The 19,760-nt window shown below is 38.0% G+C and overlaps 4 protein-coding genes across 21 annotated transcripts; 3 read left to right on the forward strand and 1 right to left on the reverse strand.

Moving 5' to 3' along the window:
* The first annotated feature begins 397 nt into the window (after window positions 1-397).
* Window positions 398-5,490, forward strand: LOC147520240 (uncharacterized). The gene is given in 13 exon segments (XM_086591769.1): window positions 398-859; window positions 938-1,157; window positions 1,248-1,448; window positions 1,582-1,652; window positions 1,750-1,859; window positions 1,862-1,911; window positions 2,105-2,698; window positions 3,158-3,538; window positions 3,629-3,704; window positions 3,780-3,843; window positions 4,586-4,721; window positions 4,900-5,013; window positions 5,098-5,490. Coding segments are annotated over 13 exon segments (2,484 nt in total). The 5' UTR covers window positions 398-458; the 3' UTR covers window positions 5,164-5,490.
* A 1,646-nt stretch (window positions 5,491-7,136) lies between these two features.
* On the forward strand, window positions 7,137-13,810 carry LOC147520241 (uncharacterized). Of its 18 annotated transcripts, XR_015212550.1 has the most exons (15): window positions 7,138-7,357; window positions 7,440-7,659; window positions 7,757-7,957; window positions 8,033-8,103; window positions 8,195-8,357; window positions 8,770-9,363; window positions 9,867-10,247; window positions 10,337-10,412; window positions 10,485-10,548; window positions 11,203-11,338; window positions 12,592-12,705; window positions 12,782-12,873; window positions 12,950-13,038; window positions 13,162-13,326; window positions 13,407-13,810. XR_015212550.1 is itself a non-coding variant. In XM_086591774.1 (13 exons), the coding sequence occupies exons 1-12, from the start codon at window positions 7,269-7,271 to the stop codon at window positions 12,845-12,847; spliced, it is 2,175 nt and encodes a 724-aa protein (XP_086447900.1). In that variant the 5' UTR covers window positions 7,137-7,268; the 3' UTR covers window positions 12,848-12,869; window positions 12,950-13,810. The 18 variants fall into 18 exon arrangements, 2 of the variants coding, with proteins under 2 accessions (XP_086447900.1, XP_086447898.1); XR_015212548.1 differs by having other exon boundaries at window positions 7,137-7,357; window positions 12,950-13,023; window positions 13,130-13,810; XR_015212549.1 differs by having other exon boundaries at window positions 7,137-7,357; window positions 12,950-13,023; window positions 13,162-13,810.
* A 1,449-nt stretch (window positions 13,811-15,259) lies between these two features.
* LOC147520242 (protein CYTOSOLIC ABA RECEPTOR KINASE 9-like) lies at window positions 15,260-17,714 on the forward strand. The gene is made up of 4 exons (XM_086591781.1): window positions 15,260-16,104; window positions 16,497-16,730; window positions 16,813-17,016; window positions 17,388-17,714. The coding sequence occupies exons 1-4, from the start codon at window positions 15,361-15,363 to the stop codon at window positions 17,535-17,537; spliced, it is 1,332 nt and encodes a 443-aa protein (XP_086447907.1). The 5' UTR covers window positions 15,260-15,360; the 3' UTR covers window positions 17,538-17,714.
* Window positions 17,582-19,008, reverse strand: LOC147520243 (outer envelope protein). The gene is made up of 5 exons (XM_086591784.1): window positions 18,769-19,008; window positions 18,602-18,695; window positions 18,353-18,529; window positions 18,073-18,277; window positions 17,582-17,908 (listed from the first exon to the last, which is right to left on the reverse strand). Exons 2-5 carry the CDS (start codon window positions 18,658-18,660, stop codon window positions 17,714-17,716), a joined length of 636 nt encoding a protein of 211 aa, XP_086447910.1. The 5' UTR covers window positions 18,661-18,695; window positions 18,769-19,008; the 3' UTR covers window positions 17,582-17,713.
* Window positions 19,009-19,760: the final 752 nt, after the last annotated feature.

Raw genomic sequence — 19,760 nt, forward strand, 5'->3', positions numbered from 1 at the left:
CCTTGAAATAAATTCCTTACTCCACCACTGTATATATATATACACACGCACAGGGTTCTAGGTGGTTTCTTAAACGTCATACCTAAACTTAAGCTTGAAGCTGAAAGCTTCTGGGTGGTTTCTTAAACTTCATACCCAAGCAAGCAACGTGGTGGGAAAATGCGACAAAATCCAAAAGTAGAGTCAAATAATACAATGGTCGAATTGTGATTCTGATATTGTGTGCCAACTGCCAAATGAAAGTTTAGGTATGAAGTTTAAGAAACCACTTCAGCTTCAAGTTTCAAACCGATGTGTATTCCCAAACGATTGTGTATACTTCGTAAGAAAATAAGTTACATGGGTGCAACTCTTTATGTGTGGTTTATAAAAAGGTCCTAATAACCCGAAAACGATAATACCTTGAGAAAGTGAAAGAAGTATCAAATGTAGAGAGCATGGCGACATTCTGAATCTAAATGTTATCACTTTTACCACTAAAATCCTCTAATCTTTCCCGCTATATTGTCTCAAAATCGTCCAACCATAGAACTCGCCCAACCATGTCCACATTCACCCGCCATGCGCGATATATAGTGACCCCTCGAATTAGCCTTAAATCTTGCTTCTTGCCTACTAAACTTTACCGCCCACCACAACAGCACACCTTCTTCCCTCTTAATATAAAAAAAACAAATACCAAAACACTTATTCCCTCACCTAGTTTTCTCTCCAACTTTTCTTCTCATTCCTCAAAATCTAAAACCATGGGCTCTCTCTCCGTCGCAGATGAATCTCGACTACAGTATCCATTACCCCGAAGAGATGAATCTGTGGTTGAGGATTACCACGGTGTCAAAATCTCTGACCCCTATCGCTGGTAAGAGAATGATTTTTTTTTTTTTTTTTTTTTTGGAAAATTTAGCAGCAGAAATTTGATTTATTTGTTTTATGTAAGGCTTGAAGACCCTGATGCGGAAGAAGTTAAAGAGTTTGTTGAAAAGCAAGTGAATTTAACTGCATCCGTACTTGAAACTTGTGATACAAGAGGGAAGCTTAGAGAACAGATTACTAAATTATTTGATCACCCTCGATTCGATACTCCGTTTAAACGAGGGGATAAGTATTTTTATTTCCATAACACTGGGCTTCAAGCACAGGATATTCTATTTGTGCAGGTAAAAAATTATGAAATTTGTGAATTGAGAGAAATTTTGGTTTTCTGAGAGGTATAATGGCGTATTGTTATTGTGGTTTTATTATTATAGGATAGTTTGGATGCGAAAGCAGAAGTTTTGCTTGATCCAAATGGGCTTAGTGAGGATGGAACCGTTGCTTTGAACATTGCTTCAATAAGTGAAGATGGGAAGTACTTTGCGTATGGACTTAGTTCGAGCGGAAGTGATTGGGTGAAGATTAATGTAATGCGCGTTGAGGATAAAGTTGTTGAGCCTGATATGTTGTCTTGGGTAAGTTCATTTTGAGCTTTATACTTGTACTAATAGTTTTTGAGAAGAACCATAATTTTTTTTTGAGGTATTGCTTTTTTTTTTACTGATATTATTGTATGAGATTGTGCTTATATCTACTATATTGTGGCAGGTTAAATTTTCTTCAATCAGTTGGACTCACGATAGTAAAGGTTTCTTTTATGGTCGCTATCCTGCTCCCAAGTTAGTACCCGATTCTAGTAATATTGCGCTTGATGTATTTGGGCTGAATTGACTTCTATAATATTTTGAGTTCATTATGATTGGTGTGTTTTTATAGGGAAGGAGAGCAACTAGACGCAGGGACAGAGACAAATTCTAACCTTAATCATGAGCTGTACTATCATTTCCTGGGTACGGATCAAAGCCAAGACATATTGTGCTGGAAAGACCGAACAATCCTAAATACATGTTCGGAGCTCAAGTAATGGATGATGGAAAGGTAATCGATACTCTCCTCACCACTTTAACTACAATAATTACATGGACTGATGAGCACGCATTAGATCATTTGCTTAGACTTTCACATAGAATTATCAGTTAACTAATACACCTCATGGCTTACATATTTTTTTTCCTCCCAATGTTGTCATCGTGACTTGTGTTTGGTTTATTTCTCTTCCTTATATGTACAGTATGTTCTTCTTTACATCGGGGAGGGTTGTGATCCAGTTAACAAGCTGTACTACTGTGACTTATCAGAACTTCCACATGGGATTGAAGGTTTTAGTGGGAAAGAAGACATGCTTCCTTTTACTAAGCTCATTGACAATTTTGATGCAAGTTATCAAGCTATTGCAAATGATGGTACAGAATTCACCTTTTTAACTAATAAAGATGCTCCAAAATATAAGGTGGTGCATGTAGATCTCAAGGAGCCGACTGTTTGGACTGATGTTATCCGAGAAGCGGAAAAAGACGTTCTTGAATCAGCTGATGCTGTGAACAGTAACCAAATTCTGGTCAGTTATTTGAGTGATGTTAAGTATGTTCTTCAATTAAGGGACTTAAAGACGGGTATCTTGCTACATGTTTTGCCTGTGGACATCGGCACAGTCAATGGGATTTCTGGAAGGCGCAAAGACAGTGAGATTTTTATTGGGTTCACTGGGTTTCTCACTCCTGGTATTATCTATCAGTGCAATTTAAAAACTGAGAATCCACAATTGAAAATATTCAAAGAAATTGTTGTTCCTGGATTTGATCGCAGCGAGTTCCAAGTTGATCAGGTAAACTGTGTACTTTTCTGACATACTTAATACTTCTGTTTTACTTTGGGGGGGGATTCAAACATTTCTTACACTTCTTACAACATTTTAATGAATTCTACAATATAATAAATTTGTTTAAAAAAAAAAATTGCGCCCCCTTGACACGCAGATCCCGTGAAATTAATTTTTATGATTGATTTGTGACCAAGTCAACAAATTTTTATGATTGAGTGGGGACTTCCTGGGTGAGGCGCCTGACTGTTATGGATTGTAATCCTAAAAATACATTCTCAAGCTTCAGTGAGCAGTATCCTGATCCTTGTGTTCCTTGTTCATTATGCTCGGAATTCTGCAAATACAAAGCAACACATTTTGTCTTTTACCCTTTCAATAAGTTCCATAAGTTGAACACTTTGTTGTGGTCCTATATATTTATTCTAATTTTCCCCCCTTATGATTGGACTTTTTTGTCTACAGGTTTTTGTACCTAGCAAAGATGGAACCAAAGTACCTATGTTCATTGTTTCAAAGAAGAATATACTTTTGGATGGATCACATCCATGCTTATTATATGGTTATGGGGGTTTTAACATTAGCCTCACACCTTCTTTTAGCATCAGCCGCATTACTCTCACGAGGAATTTAGGTGCCGTTGTCTGCATAGCGAACATTCGTGGTGGTGGTGAATATGGAGAAGAATGGCATAAAGCTGGATCACTTGCAAAAAAGCAGAATTGTTTTGATGACTTCATTTCCGCTGGGGAATATCTTGTTTCTTCTGGTTATACGCAACCAAAAAAGCTGTGCATTGAAGGTGGAAGTAATGGTGGACTTCTTGTTGCAGCTTGCGTAAATCAGGTGTGTAATTTAGAGATACGGCTATTTCTTCTTCTCTAGCCTCCCTGTTCTAATGAATAGTCTGTAACGAACTTGTTTTTTTGCGAGTAGCGACCTGATCTTTTTGGCTGTGCATTGGCTCACGTTGGGGTCATGGACATGCTGCGTTTCCACAAATTTACTATAGGTAAGCCTCAACCATTTGTCTGATCAGGTTGGATAATTTCATGTACAGCTTAGTGATTGAACCATACTTTTCCAGGCCATGCATGGGCGTCGGATTATGGGTGCTCAGACAAAGAGGAAGAGTTCCACTGGCTTATCAAGTAAGAAAGTTTTTTGGTTTTTGAGATAATTTTATTGCTCAGATAGAACATGACTTTGAGAGAGAGAGCAGGTATTTTGTGGCAATTTTAAATAAACACTGCTTTGGTCAATCTAGTGATATGGAAGCTGTATATTTTTTTTCTTTTCAGTAATAAATGGAGATGAAATTAGTTTCATTCTTATATGTATATATGGCCTCTAGCTTCTTTACTATGGCCTCTATCATCTTTACTATGGCTCTACTTTCTTTGTACCTAGTTGCTACATCTGTTCCCCCGAAGTCCTGAAGGATAAATTTGACACCTATTACTGTAACATGTATATGAATGGGAATTGAATTCACGTTTTTGAGTTATTGACATGGGTATGAGCACCCAGCAGAATTGCTCAAGCAGCTTTACTTTAAAAGAATATAAAACAGTAAAAATCTAATGATACTTCATATATTGGTTTGGTCCTTGAATTGCAAATTGTGATTTGGTATTTACCTTGAATATGTTCCTTGAATTGTAAGTCGAGATCAAGGAAGTACTTTTCAAGTTTCCACAGCTACTTTTTGGGGGCCAGGTTCTTAATTCGTCCCTGGTACAAAGAGAAGGTGTATTGCCTGAAAAATGAAACCTATAATTCTCTATAGCGTCAAACAAATGATTGTTTCTAATTCTGTTATGGTGTAATTGCCTCATTACCAGCTTCATGCTTTTGGGATGTGAAATTTGATGTAATTGTTCGTGTTTCCAGGTATTCGCCACTTCATAATGTGAAAAGACCGTGGGATAAACAACATGACAAACAATGCCAGTACCCCTCCACTATGCTGTTAACTGCTGATCATGACGACAGGGTTGTGCCATTACACTCACTGAAGTTATTGGCGGTATGTTATATTATCATTCTTCGTAAATGTAGTTTGTACAATTTTACATGCTGAAAAGACTTCTATGCTACTTTCATTATGATCAGTGTTTGAATCATGATCATAGCTCGTTTTGTTTCTTGAAATCTAATGTTTTGTTATATTGTTTTTTGAACACGATTCTTTCGTTCTTCCTCAGACTATGCAGTATGTTCTGTGTACGAGTTTGGATAATAGTCCACAAACCAATCCAATTATCGGTCGCATTGACCGAAAAGCTGGACATGGAGCTGGCCGTCCTACGCAGAAGTTGGTAAGTGTCTTTTTGTTACAGGCAATCAGTAGACTTGTAGTCTTGTATAGTGTTGGTATCTGATTTTGCTGCCCCTTGTCACAGATTGATGAAGCTGCTGATAGGTACAGTTTCATGGCTAAGAGCTTGGATGTTTGCTGGACCAACTAACCTAGTGCTATTGTTTTTGCTTGTTCCGAAGGTAATTTATCTTAGGTATGAAGGCATATCCTTGGGCACGTTAAAGATCGAGCTGGGAAACAATATAGGGTCATTAGGAACTTGCCCCCAAATTCTTTTTGTCTTGTTACCGTCCTCATTTATATAAAATGAAAGTTTTTTTAATTTATTTTTTTGAGGGAAAGTTCAGCCTGAGAAAGGAACAAAAGGAAGAATAATTTAAGCACCTCTTCATAACTCTGATTATTGTGGTTTGGTACATGTTATGATGCAGACAGGAAATGCACATAACAAATAAAGATTTAAGTTTGATGAAAATGTGCATTATAAATTGTTAAAAACAGCTGACGTTCCTGTATATGTGCATATTTTTACACTTGAAACTTCGCCTGTGAACTGTGATAGACTGATACTAGAATGGTCATTGTGATGCTCCTCTACATGCTCAATCTTTGATTTCCATCTGTTGTGTACAAGTGTACTGCAGGTTGTATTTTGCAGTGTAATTCGTTGTGTCATAAATCATAATTACTTGGCTTATAAGTACACAACTTCGTGTAATGTTTGTTGGCGGATCATGGATGTGATGGACTTCTGAACTAGCAGCATGATTGAATTGGCTTTTACGGGAATTGAAGGGGCAATTTTACAAGTACATTAGCATTCAAAGTTAGAATTATGCAAGAATAGTTGAGAGCTCATAAGTTTGCATGTCAACGCCTCAAGCGGATATTGTCACTTTGTCAGATCCTCTTTAGACTCGAGTGAAATTCTCCAGTTCGAGGTTCCAATTATCTGGGTGGATATGTCTTAAATTCTCCAGTGGCATTTTACCAAGTTAATTGGGGCACCTCAGTTTGTGTTGGAAAGGGGAAGGGGATGCTTTTGCAGAGATGAGCTCGTACAAGGAACACTTGAACCCCCTTAGAATAGCATGAATTAGGAATTGGGAATTCAGATATTGAACTTTATTTGTGACAATCTGAAGCTGTAAGCCAGTAATGCACTTAATGTAATGCGTGTGTAGTTTTGCAAATTTGAGAGGAGCTTCATATTTAGCTTGAAGGGTGCTATATTCCTAATTTCCTATTTCTTGGGTTCTTATTATGACAAAATTTTAATTACCATTGAAATGGGGCATCATCAAAAAGTTCAAATCATTCAGACACCTTTCAGCAGTGAGTGCAAGTGAGGTGAACTCGTGAAGATACCACCTTCGGTCCAAAACGCCAATGCAACAATTGACGCAGTATATAGGAAATAACAAGGTGCCAAAATTTATAACAAATACTTTCCCAAATTTAGGCACCAATAATCGTGGCAACATGCCTTTGGAATTTCGGTCATCTCTCGGCTTCATAAAATTCGGTTACAATTTACCAGCGACTCTGTATGTACTGGTGACTGGATGCAGCAGTCCCCCGGTCTCTATTTCATAGACAGTATTTTTTATCTTTTCTACTGTTTTAGTGAAAAGTAATGTGAGGCTGCCCAATGCAAAGGTGAAAAATAATCTCTGACGGAATGTTGGATTCCATCTAAATGTAAAAATCGAAAAAACGCGCCGGACAAAATGAAACATCCCGTCTGAAGTTAAAAAAAAAAACCGAAAAAAGTCGAAAACACGATAGACAGCTAACATTCCGTCCGAAAAAAAAACCGATTTTTTTTAAAAAAAACACACGAGACGAAATCCAACGTCCTATCCGAAGTTCACAACTCAACCACTATCTCGGTTGAAGATTTCACTCTCGCTTTCACTTGGAAAAATAGTCACCAATATATTCACTTTTGCATTTGTCAAATGTTTTCAACGATAAATAAGTGAATAAAGTCACGTTCCCACCTTATCTACCTGCATGGGAAATGCTTTGATTGTTTCTTTCATTCCCGCTTAAATACCGCACTAATTTTCTCACAAATGGCAAAACCAGTAGACCTCGCTGCACCATGTACTAACTTCACATTCTCTCCCATCCCCTTTAAATTCGCCACTTGCCTCATCTCATTCTTCCTTCTTACTTACTATTATAATAATATAAACCAAAACTCACAAACCGTTTTCTCTCCAACTGTTATTCTTCTTCAAACAAAACATGACCCGTTTACAGTACCCGTCCGTCCGAAGAGACGAATCCGTTGTTGATGATTTTCACGGTGTTAAAGTACCTGATCCTTACCGCTGGTAAAAAAATAAAATAAAAATCCTTCATTAGTGTCGTGATTTGATTGAAATTTAAGTTTTGACTTGTTTGTTGTTATATTAGGCTTGAAAATCCTGATGCAGAAGAAGTGAAAGAGTTTGTTGACAAACAAGTGGATTTGACTGAATCTGTACTTAAAACATGTGACACGAGAGACAAACTCCGTGAACATATTAGTAAGCTTTGGGATTACCCACGGTCTTATGCACCCTTCAAACGAGGTGATAAATATTACTATTTCCATAACACTGGCCTCCAAGCTCAATGTGTTGTTTACATGCAGGTTTTGGACCCTTAACTAACTAATTCGATGATTACGTAGATTTTTTTTTTTTTTTTGTTTTGATGGAGTGTTGGTGTTGGTTTTATTATTATTACAGACTAGTTTGGATGCAGAAGCAGAGGTGTTGATTGATCCAAATGGGCTAAGTGAAGATGGAACAATTGCTTTGGGTGATATTGTGTTTAGTGAGGATGGTAAGTACTTATCGTATGGACTTAGTTCAAGCGGAAGTGATTGGGAAACAATTAAAGTTATGCGCGTCGAGGGTAAAGTTGTTCAGCCTGATACTGTTCGATGGGTAAGCCAACAACAACAAAAGGTGCAAAAGCAATTATGTGATTGGTTTTTTGCTAATTATTTTGGTTGTTTGCAGGTGAAGGGGTCAAACGTCAGTTGGACACATGACGGCAAAGGTTTCTTCTATAGTCGCTATCCTGCTCCAAAGTTAGTATTAATTTTGTAGGAGAAATTTTTACATTTTAGTTTCCATTGGATTAGAATGTTGATTGATTAGGATGGTGTTTTGTTTTCATAGGGAAGGGGAACAACTAGATGCAGGGACTGAGACAGCTCTTAACCTAAACAGTGAGCTCTGCTATCATTTTCTGGGTACGGAGCAACATCAAGATATTTTGTGCTGGAAAGATTCGAACAATCCGAAATACTCGTTTGGATCTCAAGTAACAGATGATGGGAAGGTATTAGACATGCTACATATATCTGTAACAGCAATTTTGAAATGCACATGACTTGTATTTTTTAATTAGAGTTTCATGTTTATACTTTTCTGTCTTCAAAACAAAGCTTTCTATCAAAAGTATACCAGTTTTTTAAGAAGTCAACATTACTATCAACCTTTTCCACATTTTACGTTTCAGTGTAGTAGTGTACTAGCCTCTGGAACACGTAAGTGTTGTGTTGGGGTTGGGTAAGCAATTCGTCTATATCTATGTGTTCAAGTGCATATTTTAGGCATCAGCTCATTGCTTCTTTCTAGTTGGTTTTCAAATTGAAGTTTTAAACTAACAAAATGTCTTTCGAATCTTCTTTTTTCTTTCCAAGTTTGGCATTTTGACTCTTGGTCCGTTTTTTTGTTCCTTATATGTACAGTATCTTCTTCTTTACATCTACGAGAGTTGTGATCCAGTTAAAAAGCTTTACTACTGTGACTTATCAGAACTTCCACATGGGCTTGAAGGTTTTAGTGGGAAAGAAGATGTGCTTCCTTTTACTAAGCTCATTGACAATTTTGATGCAAGTTATCAAGCTATTGCAAATGATGGTACAGAATTCACCTTTTTAACTAATAAAGATGCTCCAAAATATAAGGTGGTGCATGTAGATCTCAAGGAGCCGACTGTTTGGACTGATGTCATCCGAGAAGCGGAAAAAGACGTTCTTGAATCAGCTCATGCTGTGAACAGTAACCAAATTCTGGTCAGTTATTTGAGTGATGTTAAGTATGTTCTTCAATTAAGGGACTTGAAGACGGGTGTCTTGCTACATGATTTGCCTCTTGACCTTGGCACAGTCAGAGAGATTTCTGGGAGGCGCAAAGACAGTGAGGTTTATGTTGAATTCGCTGGCTTTCTCACTCCAGGTATCATCTATCAGTGCAATTTAAAAGCTGAGGTTCCACAACTGAAGATATTTAAAGAGAGTGTTGTTCGTGGATTTGACCGCACTGAGTTCGAAGTTAATCAGGTAATCATACTAACTACTTTTCACTCTACTCACCTACTGAATAAATCCCTTTAACTTAGTTTTTGAAAATATAGACTCATACAAATGTGTGACTGTAGTGATTAGGAATCATCTAATTCTACAAGTTCTCTCTATTCAGTTGGCACACATACATATGCTCTGAACTGTTTCCATATTTGCATTGTTGAATAATCAAGGGTTGGGGAATGCGGATGTGTAGATACTTCATGTTATTTGGGTTTAGCTTTTTGATTCTTTTGAGTGAGACATCCTGGATGGGATGCTGAATCCTGACGATATGGGTTGGACACCGAAAATGTTATCATTGTTAAGGTTCCATGAATACTACTATTTATTGTTAATTTGTTATTGCTTCAATGCACCCAACTTCTGCAAATACACTACAACAACATTTTTATTTTTGAACTTGACGAAAGTGATATACTTTCTAGATGTTGTTACTAGCCTTAATCTCTTTCTTCTGACTGAACTATTATTTTCAGGTTTTTGTACCTTGCAAAGATGGGATCAAAGTACCAATGTTCATTGTTTCAAAGAAGAATATACTTTTGGATGGATCTCATCCGTGTTTGTTATATGGTTATGGAGCTTTTAACATTAGCTCGACACCTTACTTTAGCACCAGCCGCATTGTTTTGATGAGGCATTTAGGTGTGGTCTACTGCATGGCAAACATTCGCGGTGGTGGTGAATATGGAGAAGATTGGCATAAAGCTGCATCACTTGACAAAAGGCAAATTTCTCATGATGACTTCATATCTTCTGCGGAGTTTCTTGTTTCCTCTGGTTATACCCAGCCCAAAAAGCTGTGCATTGAAGGTGCAAGTGCTGGTGGGCTTCTTGTTGCTGCTTGCATAAATCAGGTTTGGAACTTGGACATGCCGTTATATCTTCTTAGTTTGCTCTTAATTATTGAGTATATTTATGAATAACCTTCAAACATGGCATGCAGCGGCCTGATCTTTATGGATGTGCTTTGGCTCATGTTGGTGTCATGGACATGCTGCGGTTCCATTTGTTTACTGTTGGTAATTCTCTGCGATTTGTGTTCAGTTTGGATAAGTTCAATATAGTTTATTGATGTAAGCGTATGTTTCCAGGCCATTCATGGACATCGGACTATGGCTGCTCAGATAAGGAGGAAGAGTTCCACTGGCTTATCAAGTAACAAAATAACTATGGTTTCTTATTGATTTGGGGTTTTCGGTTAGTTAAGTGCGTAGATATACTTCAATCTACCTTCCGGAGTCATGCCCACTCTCTTGTGACAAACACAAATAAGACTTTGGTGGTGACATGATTGAAATGGAATCTTTAAGTTCTTTTTTCATTTCAATCATAATTAGAAATGGAATTTCATTATTTTCTGTGTACATCATCTTCACTATGACCACTAGATTCTCTGTTTCTCAGATATCCATTATACTCCTAAACTGTTTAAGACACTTGATGGTTGATACGTATAGGGTATATACTGTAAACATATATGTTGTAAGACAATTTATTTATTTTTAAAAAATGCAAATTTCTTGAGACTTCATAATTAGTTCTGAGTAATCGAGTATGATTATATATTCTTCAATAGCAAACGGTTATTAATAAATACTTACATATTCAAGTTATGCAGCTGCTTGCTGTAGTTCATGTTCATATTGCATCCACATGACAAATTTTTGGCGTATATCCCGAAATAATGATCCTGTAATTCTAATTTGGGTCAAACAAATAACTGTTTCTAATATGTATCTGTCTAAGCACGTCATAACTAGTTTTATTACTTTTGGGATGTGAAATTGGGTTTAATTGTTTTATTTCCAGGTACTCGCCACTTCATAATGTGAAAAGACCATGGGAACAAAATCATGACAATCAATGCCAGTACCCGTCTACCATGCTGTTGACAGCTGATCACGATGACAGGGTTGTGCCATTACACACTCTGAAGTTATTGGCGGTACACCCTTTTATCCTTTGATGACTTCCAAATAGTCAAAAAAGTTCTTTTGTTTTCATTCGGCATCCCATTCTGATTTATCATCTGATGCTGAAAAAACTTGTAAATGAATTGTTCAAACCAAATGATAAAAATTTATACTTATTTGCTTTGGCTACTTCGTCAGTATATACAGCTCTGAGAGGAAAACAACTGGTGATGCGCTATATGTTAGTTTTAACCGTACTATATTTGTTGACAACATGAATCATATATCTAATGAATGATGGCTAGATAATAGGAAAGCAAACACACCGATTCAGTGAACTGCAGAACTTGTTAATGAGTAATGTCGACTTCCTTTTATTCTAGGAACTTGTAGAACCTGAATATCAATACAAAGAGGATATAATATAAATTGTCATAAAGAGATGGACAAGATTAATAGTGTACATATCTGATTTGTTGTATTATAATTTGATAGTCTTAATTGCACTAAAATATATTTTTTTCAAGTTAGGCTTTCAGTGATTCTTAAATAAGAAGAGTGGGAGGTGGAAAAAAATAACATATGAAATGGGGAAGAATCCTTTTTGTCACCAAAGTTGGGGAAATGAGTTTTAGATCTGTGCTAAGCTGCGTCACTGCTGAGCCAGCTGTTTCTTAAGGTTCTTAGGTGTGTCAACTTATTTCACGGCCTTTTCTGATAAAACAGGTTCTTAGGTATGAATTACAATTTTAGCTGGTTGGGTTTTGCAATGTGGGTGATAATAATGATACTTTTAGCTAATTAAGCAATGCATACGACATTACCTTTGTCAATCGGGGCTTCTGCGTTCATTGAAGGCCCTGATGTTCTGACAACATTATCTCTCACGAATCAAACAATTAATTGCTTAGTTGTGTCTCTTGTAATTTATTGTTTATTATATATGATAAGGTGGCTGGAATCATATCATTGTATGGTTTATCGAGCTACGTTACATAATTCTTAGGAATATTTGGTTACCAATATAAGGTGGGGTTAGTTAGGGATGAAGAATTACCGTTGGATGTTGCAACTGGGGGTGGGTGGGGAGGTATCCCTTTTGAAAATGGGGGGTCATCCCTAGCTAACCCTATATAGTTTCAATACTGTGTTTAGTGTAGTTGACAACCCAATGGTTTGTCTTTTTGGTGAGTCTGAGATGTCTATTGATATTATGGAAGTATTCTGGAAATATAATGTTTTGCTGTGTTGTTCTCTGAACACTGATTCTTTTGTTCTCCCTCAGACAATGCAATATGTACTCTGTACAAGTTTGAAGAACAGCCCGCAGACCAATCCAATTGTTGGTCGCATTGAACGAAATGCTGGACATGGAGCGGGCCGTCCTACCCAGAAAGTGGTGAGTGTCTTGGTTAGAGAAAACAGTAGACTTATATGAGTTACCTGATGGTTGGTCTTTGTCATCTTCATTGCAGATTGATGGGGAAGCTGATGCGTACAGTTTCATGTCTAAGGTGCTGGGTGTTTGCTGGATCAACTAACCAAATGCTACTAGTGAAGAATGTAGGTAAGTATGAATATAGACAAAATGTTGAGTTTCTACCACACATCAAGGATATGATTTTGTTGACCTTGCCCTGCAGCTAAGTCAATTCTGTCGATGCTCCAAATCAAGGTCAGCAAGGCATTATAGTTGGGCAGGCTGCATGAATGAGAGGTGGGCAACATCAAGGTGCCTAAAGACTGATTCCAAGCGGTAGAAGTGGCCTCTGAATACTTTTGTCTTTTTACCTTTCTCAGTAGTTTAAGTTTTTCTTGGTCAGTGATTCATAGCAATTCCGCGTGTCACATAAAGGTAAAAAGTTTGATGGAACAAGTGCATATCAAAATATGATGAAGCAGCAACATGCTGGCTTATGTGCATACCTTCTTGAACGCCACCTGTGATAGTAAAAATATCAGAAGTTCAAAACGATGGACCTGTACAATAGATATACCATGTGTAATGAACACAAGACTGGTTTGTTTTTTTGTTTTTTTTTGGTTGTAATAACTTGTCCCCGCCCTATGTACATCATCGGCTCATTGTTGTGTATGCAGTGGATTTGACGGACCTCTGGACTAGCAGCATGGATATGAATGGCTAACAACAGCCTAACAGGGAAGGAGCAAGCAATAAGTTTTTTAGTGTTAAGAGTCACGATTCATACGTTACAAGAAATATAAGTACACATGCGGACATTACAAGAAATATAAGTATACATGCGGACATTACGAGATACCGTTCAGATTTGAAGTGTAGTAACCGTAACTCCTGTCAATTGTGGTAGGCATCTACATCAGCTTTCAGAGTTTTGATGGGCGAATATCATCTCTTTATTTCAATAAATTTTTAGGAGTCACGTAACACTTTATTAGTTTATCCCTTTTCTAGTGAAGCAGTAATCTCTATCCCATTTTTGGAGTGTGTTTTAGCTTAATGGTAAGCAGTGGCTTGTCGGTTCTCATCTTCCATTGTTGGAATATTTCCAGACATGCAAATTTTATATATGAAGTATTTTAGCAGTAGATCACTATAACGAAGTGGGTAAATTCTTCTATGGCGTTACTTGAATTCTCTTCTACTCCTTTAGCCAAGAAAATTGAAAGTAACTTCTGTGATGCGTCACATACAACCCTAAGGCTTAACTACAAGTTGTGGTTACCACAAAAGCCACCAAAGCGAAAAACCTACTCGACTGACTTGATTACTCAACTACTATATCGGTTGCAGTACTTGATGAGGAGCTTGTCCGTTGCAGCTTGGTCCCCATGAGGAATGTTCAGGGTGACACTTACGAAGTGGACAACTTAAATTGGGTTGAAGGATGGAGGTTAAAAGCACTGCTGAAAGGTCCATCCAATCACCAAAGGAGGTAGATCCACGGTGAAAACCGTGAGAGTATGACGAAGGTACATTTCACCGTGAGAGTATGACGAAGGTACACCTAAACGGCTGCCCAATTGCCAATGCAACAATTGACAGAACATAAAGCAAAAAACTACTGAAACATGTCTCACACTAATGGAGTAATGGTGCTGAAAAACAAGTTCATATATACTGGGAGCTTAGGTTATTAGTTATTACCTAGTGTAGGCCATCCAAGTTTTATGGTAGCTAGGTACCATAAATTTACAGAACGAATTAGCAATGTCGTTCTTACCTGCATTTTTGCTAGCACTAATTGTATAAACTATAGACTACAAAGACATAAATAGCTGCTGTATGAAACTGGGACCGCAACTTGTCTGATCAGGAATTAATAAAAAAGACTTGTCGGTTTTAAGATGGGAGAAAGGAACGGATCTATGAATCATAAAAGATGTGAAATCACGTTCAATCTTGTTTGCAATGGAATGGTGTCTAAGTATCAAAACTCAACCAGGTTATGATGTTTGGAAGTTGGAGACTGCTCCAAACCCCGTCAATTCTAGGGAAAAAGTCTGTAAAGAAGAAGCGAAAGATCATTGTTGGCCTCAAAAACGACAACTTCAGTAGAGAGACGCTGCTGCGGCTACTTACCTTGGTTGTTGCCTCGGGTGATCAGGTACTAGCCGTTCATGTAGAAGAATCGACCGACAGTTTTGACCTAAACACCTTTCACATCCATGAAGATATCTGCAAATCCAAGCAGGTTCGAGAAAATAATACATCAAAACTGGCAGATGTAGAAGTCTTTCATTTATTTATTTTCTCTTTTCGTCCTGGTATTTGTCTCTGCAGGTGGATTTTCAAGTCAAGGTCTGTACAGGGGACACCTTTGTCACTGTTCTAATCCATCAAGTGCGACTCCACCATGCAACAATACTTGTGATTGGATGCCACAGTCCCCGGTACCAAAACTGAACTGACATAACCATCTCTCTCTCTCTCTCTCTCTCTCTCTCTCTCTCTCTCTCTCTCTCTCTCTCTCTCTCTCTCTCTCTCTCTCTCTCTCATGTGTATCTGTTTTGCAGACCTAAAGAATCCGTGGTTGCTTCTTGCTTGAAAGGACTCCCTCCTACTTGCTCATTTATGGTGATGGACCCCAGAGGAAGACTCCTACTTCAAAAGCAGGGTACTTCGCAACAAGGCTCGTCATGCCAAACCCTTAAACCACCAAACAAGTCATCTCTATTGAACGACAAGTTTTGGTTTGAACAACCAGAATTTGGCAAGCCTTTGAATGCAAAATATACAGGAACCAAATCATCACAATCACCACCAAGACATTGTGGCACTATAGAAGACAATGTCAAGAATGTCCTCCAGCTTCCTGAATCCATGTTACAGAAACAATTCAAAAAATTAGCACTCCTAGAAGTCAAGGGATCTAGTAGGCGCCTCACCCCACAAGAGGTCCACTCAGCAACTGAAAACTTTAGCCCTCACATGATGATAACTACGGGTATCTACAGCATGGTGTACAGAGCCAACCTTGGAAGTGACCAACCTGCAGCTGTGAAGGTTCTCAAAATCACAGAGCGGTCTAGAGAGGACCTTCTACAGGAGGTTGAGATATTGAGTGCGTTGAACCATGAGAACATAGTAAGCCTTATTGGCTACTGCTACAGCACAGAAATGCACGCAGTGGCATACAACCTATTCGAGAAGAACTTGATGCAGCACTTGACACAGCTCAGATGGAGTGAGAGAAAGAGAGTTGCAGTTGGTGTAGCAAAAGCATTGGAATATCTCCACCATTCTTGCTTCCCACCTGTCATCCACAGAGATGTTAGGTCTTCTAACATCCTTCTCTCTTGCCACTGCGAGCCTCAGGCAAGTTTTCTATGAATTCATTTTCAATCTCTGTCTACGGATGCATGACTGCTTATCGCAGTGATGTGGTGGTAGTATGCCTTATGCAGTATCCTATACCCACAAAACTTGTGGTCAGTTTACCAGGCTACTCTGCCCTCTGTGGGTGGGAGGGGGTGGAATAAATCTATGAACCAAAACATATTCCAGATTTATGCAAAGCTTCATGATTTTTTCATACAATTGACTGAGAGTTCAGTAGAAATAATAAGACGAGAAGGGCTCTCAAAAATGTGCAGATCAACATTTACCACAAAAGTACATATATTTTCATGGTATTGTTCAACGTCTTATATTGATTTAGAATAGCGATTTCCTTCCACATTCTACCAAGTAAACCTTTTACTTCTCAGTTGTCAGACTTTGGAGCTGCCATAGTACATCATCAAAATCAGTCACGTCCGAAAATTAAGAAGCCGAGCCATGTGGTTGAGATCTCTGCATATGTGGCCCCTGAGTACATGATGTTTGGCAAAGTAGATGAGAAGATAGATGTCTATTCCTATGGGATAGTGCTTCTGGAACTTATAACTGGGAACGAAGCCACCAAAGATACGGTAGCAAATCATGAAAGCCTGGTAATTCAGGTAACTAAAAACATAACCACCTTAACATTCTATTCTGAAGGGAACTCACAATGCGGAAGCACTAAATCCACTATGGTTGCAGGCAAAGTCTTTACTCAGCTGTGGGCTATGTGAAAATCTAATAGATCCCCACTTGAATGAAGATTATGACAAAGAGGAGATGGAAAGGATGATTATGGCCGCACGCCTCTGCCTCATGCATTCATCTTCTAGAAGGCCAACAATGAAAACAGTATGTAACTTTTCTGTTTACACAAGTTTTTGCTGCACAAAGTTCCAACTCAAGGTACCATCATCGTTTCCAACATCCTTTTGAGATTACCATTGACCAGAAATCTGGTTAATCAGTATGTCCTTAACTTGTAACAGCCTTTATCATATATACCTCGCTCTAACTAAACAAACCTAACAATCTGATTTGTGCATCATTTAGGATAATTCATTTTCTCCACACAAACATGCTATCTAAAAGATTGATGAATCTGTTTAGTTTTCTCTCTTTTTCATGCAATTTACATCCTCAATGCTCAAACAATGAGATCTGTAATCAATTTCATTATTTGTAAGTATAACTAACGTGTACATTTAGTTTTTTTGAAAGGCATGCTAAATCACGAAAGTCAGGTAATAACAAAGTCTGACCCAATTTTTTTTCAGATTCTGCAGTTGTTGGAGGATCAAGAGTATTGGCTAAAAATTCAAAAGGAAAGAGAAGAGTTCATAAACGAGATCAGTTTCAAAGTTGAACCAGAGAAGCTGAGAGAAGACATGGCTACTCATGTATTTCCAACTGTGGAGAACACGTAGAAGTCTATGCACAAGGAATAACAGTATGAACCTGAATACCAAAGTTGTCGTGAAAGATTTTGATGTTGAAGAAAAAAATGTGCAGTATCATCCCTGTAAAGGTAGAATTATTATATGTAAATATGACACGATATGATTAAACATTTTTTTAAAATAAAAAAACTAGTTTAAATCATCTACAATTTCGGTTTCTGGGCAGTGACATATTTCACAAGCGCATCAGCAGATTGTTGAGCAAAATATTTTTGCCTGTGTTGAACATATGGGTAACCGATGATTGACAACAAGTGAGCAGGCTTTGAGAAGGAAAGGATTTCATACCAAACTTGATTGTTCTCATCCAACTCGATGGAAAAGCGTTCTTCCCCAGACTGCATTAAGCGAAGCATCACATCATCAGTTCGGCTCAAGACACTCATTCATTATTTCAATTTCCATGCCTCAACCAATTCTAACAATCAGACAATCATATTATATAATTAAAACAGCAATCGTGAACAAAAAGCAATATCTAGATATTATGAAGAAAACTAACCAATAAGTGCCCTTGGAGAGTTCCGCTTCCGAACTGAAAAGACGCATTGAGCTTCTTCTTCGAGTCTTGTTTAATGTCGTTAACGTACTCCACCTGAAGAGGCATCATCATCCATGGGAGAAATTCTTTGACACAAACACAGAATTTAGTTCCAGTCTCAATACGAGTCTTTGGGTCCACAAATGTCCAATCCAACCCAAAATGCCTGCAAAAAAAATCTAATTAATTATTAGGAGTTTGGAAAAAAAAAAAGGTAAATATATTGGAGAAGCTCACTGACTTCCAGGATTGAAGGGCGGATTTGGCATTGGTGTAGGTGTGGGAACCGGAGCCGAGTAATACGCGCATTTGGTTGAGGAAGAAACCGTCTTTGGAGAGAGAATTATCAGTTTGGAGAGAAGAAAAAGATTTAGAAGTGGCTGCTCTGTATTTGGAGTCATAGTTGAATGTTCCGCACCTGAAAATAAAGCAAGTTAGACTGTTAGAGAAAAGTAGTTTGAGTGAAGTAGAGTTGAGAGTGGTTACTTACTTGTCAATGCAGGCCTTCTGCTCCAGTTCAGAAGGCCGTTTCCAGCACAGGAATACCATCTTCTAAAGTCTAAACTAATTTGTTTTTCCTGTGACTGTAGCATCGATGGCTTCCAAGATCATTAATGATAAAATAAGATTTGAAATCAATACTAACAATGAGTTTACCTTTTTGTTTCTTTGCTCCTCCAACGATCTAGCCTGACACAAATTCAACTATCAGATTTAGCCACTGATTTTATCACACATGACAATATTACTTTTCTATCGTAATATATATGACTAGGGTATGCCGTGCCCCCGCGAGACCTCGACACGCCTGCGCGCTACCCCGCAAGGTGCCAAAACCCGCCAGCCCAATTGCCCATGCCCTTCGCACAAGGTGTACGCACATAAAACGGATGGCCCTTTGGGCCCCTACCTACCCCAACTATTAACATTTTTTTTAATTGAGTCTATGCTCATGTTTCCAAGCTCATAAAAAATTCAACCCATAAAAATTTTGTCCAATATTGACTTTTTTGTGTGGTGTGGGTGAGGTGAGAAAAATTATTTAACTCACCCCATAAAAACTTTTTAATTCACCCTTCATAATTTTTTAGTGGCTATGGTTAGAGGGTATATCAACCACGTCTCACCTTATAACGTGGAATTTGTCCTCCCACTCCTTTCTTACTTGAAGTAGGAATCTCGAAGGCGGTGAAGTTGTGAGGATGAGGACAACGGTTTTTTTGTAATGGGATTCAGCCAATGGAGATGATTTGTAAGTCAAACAAGTGGGTCGGTGTAGCATATTACTCATTAATATGAGAGATAGGTGGGACACTTTACTTTAAGTGGGAAGCAATCAAGTGGGCATGGGAAGTTTCAACCAAGGAGTAAGCATTAAACTCTAGATTGGTCAATTTTGTGTTAACTGAAATGTAATTATGTTTTCATCTCTGAAACCATTTAGAAGTATTCATTAAACATTGGTAGGTACTTTGGCAGAGAGTTGTTTTACATATAAACTTTAGGAAGGCGTTTGATAAAGATACAAAACTGATAAGTAATAGCATCATCAAGCTGATACGATGTCTATAGATGGATATAGAGGGATGCGTGTGGGGGCGGTCGCACTCTCTGAGATTAGAAAAACTCCATTACCACATAACTAATTG

This window comes from Coptis chinensis, chromosome 2 (genome assembly GCF_015680905.1).
Source record: "Coptis chinensis isolate HL-2020 chromosome 2, ASM1568090v1, whole genome shotgun sequence".
In the NCBI taxonomy this organism is placed as follows: domain Eukaryota; kingdom Viridiplantae; phylum Streptophyta; class Magnoliopsida; order Ranunculales; family Ranunculaceae; genus Coptis; species Coptis chinensis.

Bases quoted from the DNA above. Each gene is read 5' to 3' on its own strand.
- LOC147520241 (XM_086591774.1), top strand. From the start codon at position 7,269: ATGACCCGTTTACAGTACCCGTCCGTCCGAAGAGACGAATCCGTTGTT. The intron at 8,358-8,769 runs GTATTAGACATG...TTATATGTACAG, and splicing joins AAGTAACAGATGATGGGAAG to TATCTTCTTCTTTACATCTA. The intron at 11,339-12,591 runs GTACACCCTTTT...GTTCTCCCTCAG, and splicing joins ACACTCTGAAGTTATTGGCG to ACAATGCAATATGTACTCTG.
- LOC147520242 (XM_086591781.1), top strand. From the start codon at position 15,361: ATGGTGATGGACCCCAGAGGAAGACTCCTACTTCAAAAGCAGGGTACT. The intron at 16,105-16,496 runs GCAAGTTTTCTA...TTTACTTCTCAG, and splicing joins CTTGCCACTGCGAGCCTCAG to TTGTCAGACTTTGGAGCTGC. The intron at 17,017-17,387 runs GTACCATCATCG...ATTTTTTTTCAG, and splicing joins GCACAAAGTTCCAACTCAAG to ATTCTGCAGTTGTTGGAGGA.
- LOC147520243 (XM_086591784.1), bottom strand. From the start codon at position 18,660: ATGGTATTCCTGTGCTGGAAACGGCCTTCTGAACTGGAGCAGAAGGCC. The intron at 18,530-18,601 runs GTAAGTAACCAC...CTTTATTTTCAG, and splicing joins CAGAAGGCCTGCATTGACAA to GTGCGGAACATTCAACTATG. The intron at 17,909-18,072 runs GTTAGTTTTCTT...CGCTTAATGCAG, and splicing joins CTCTCCAAGGGCACTTATTG to TCTGGGGAAGAACGCTTTTC.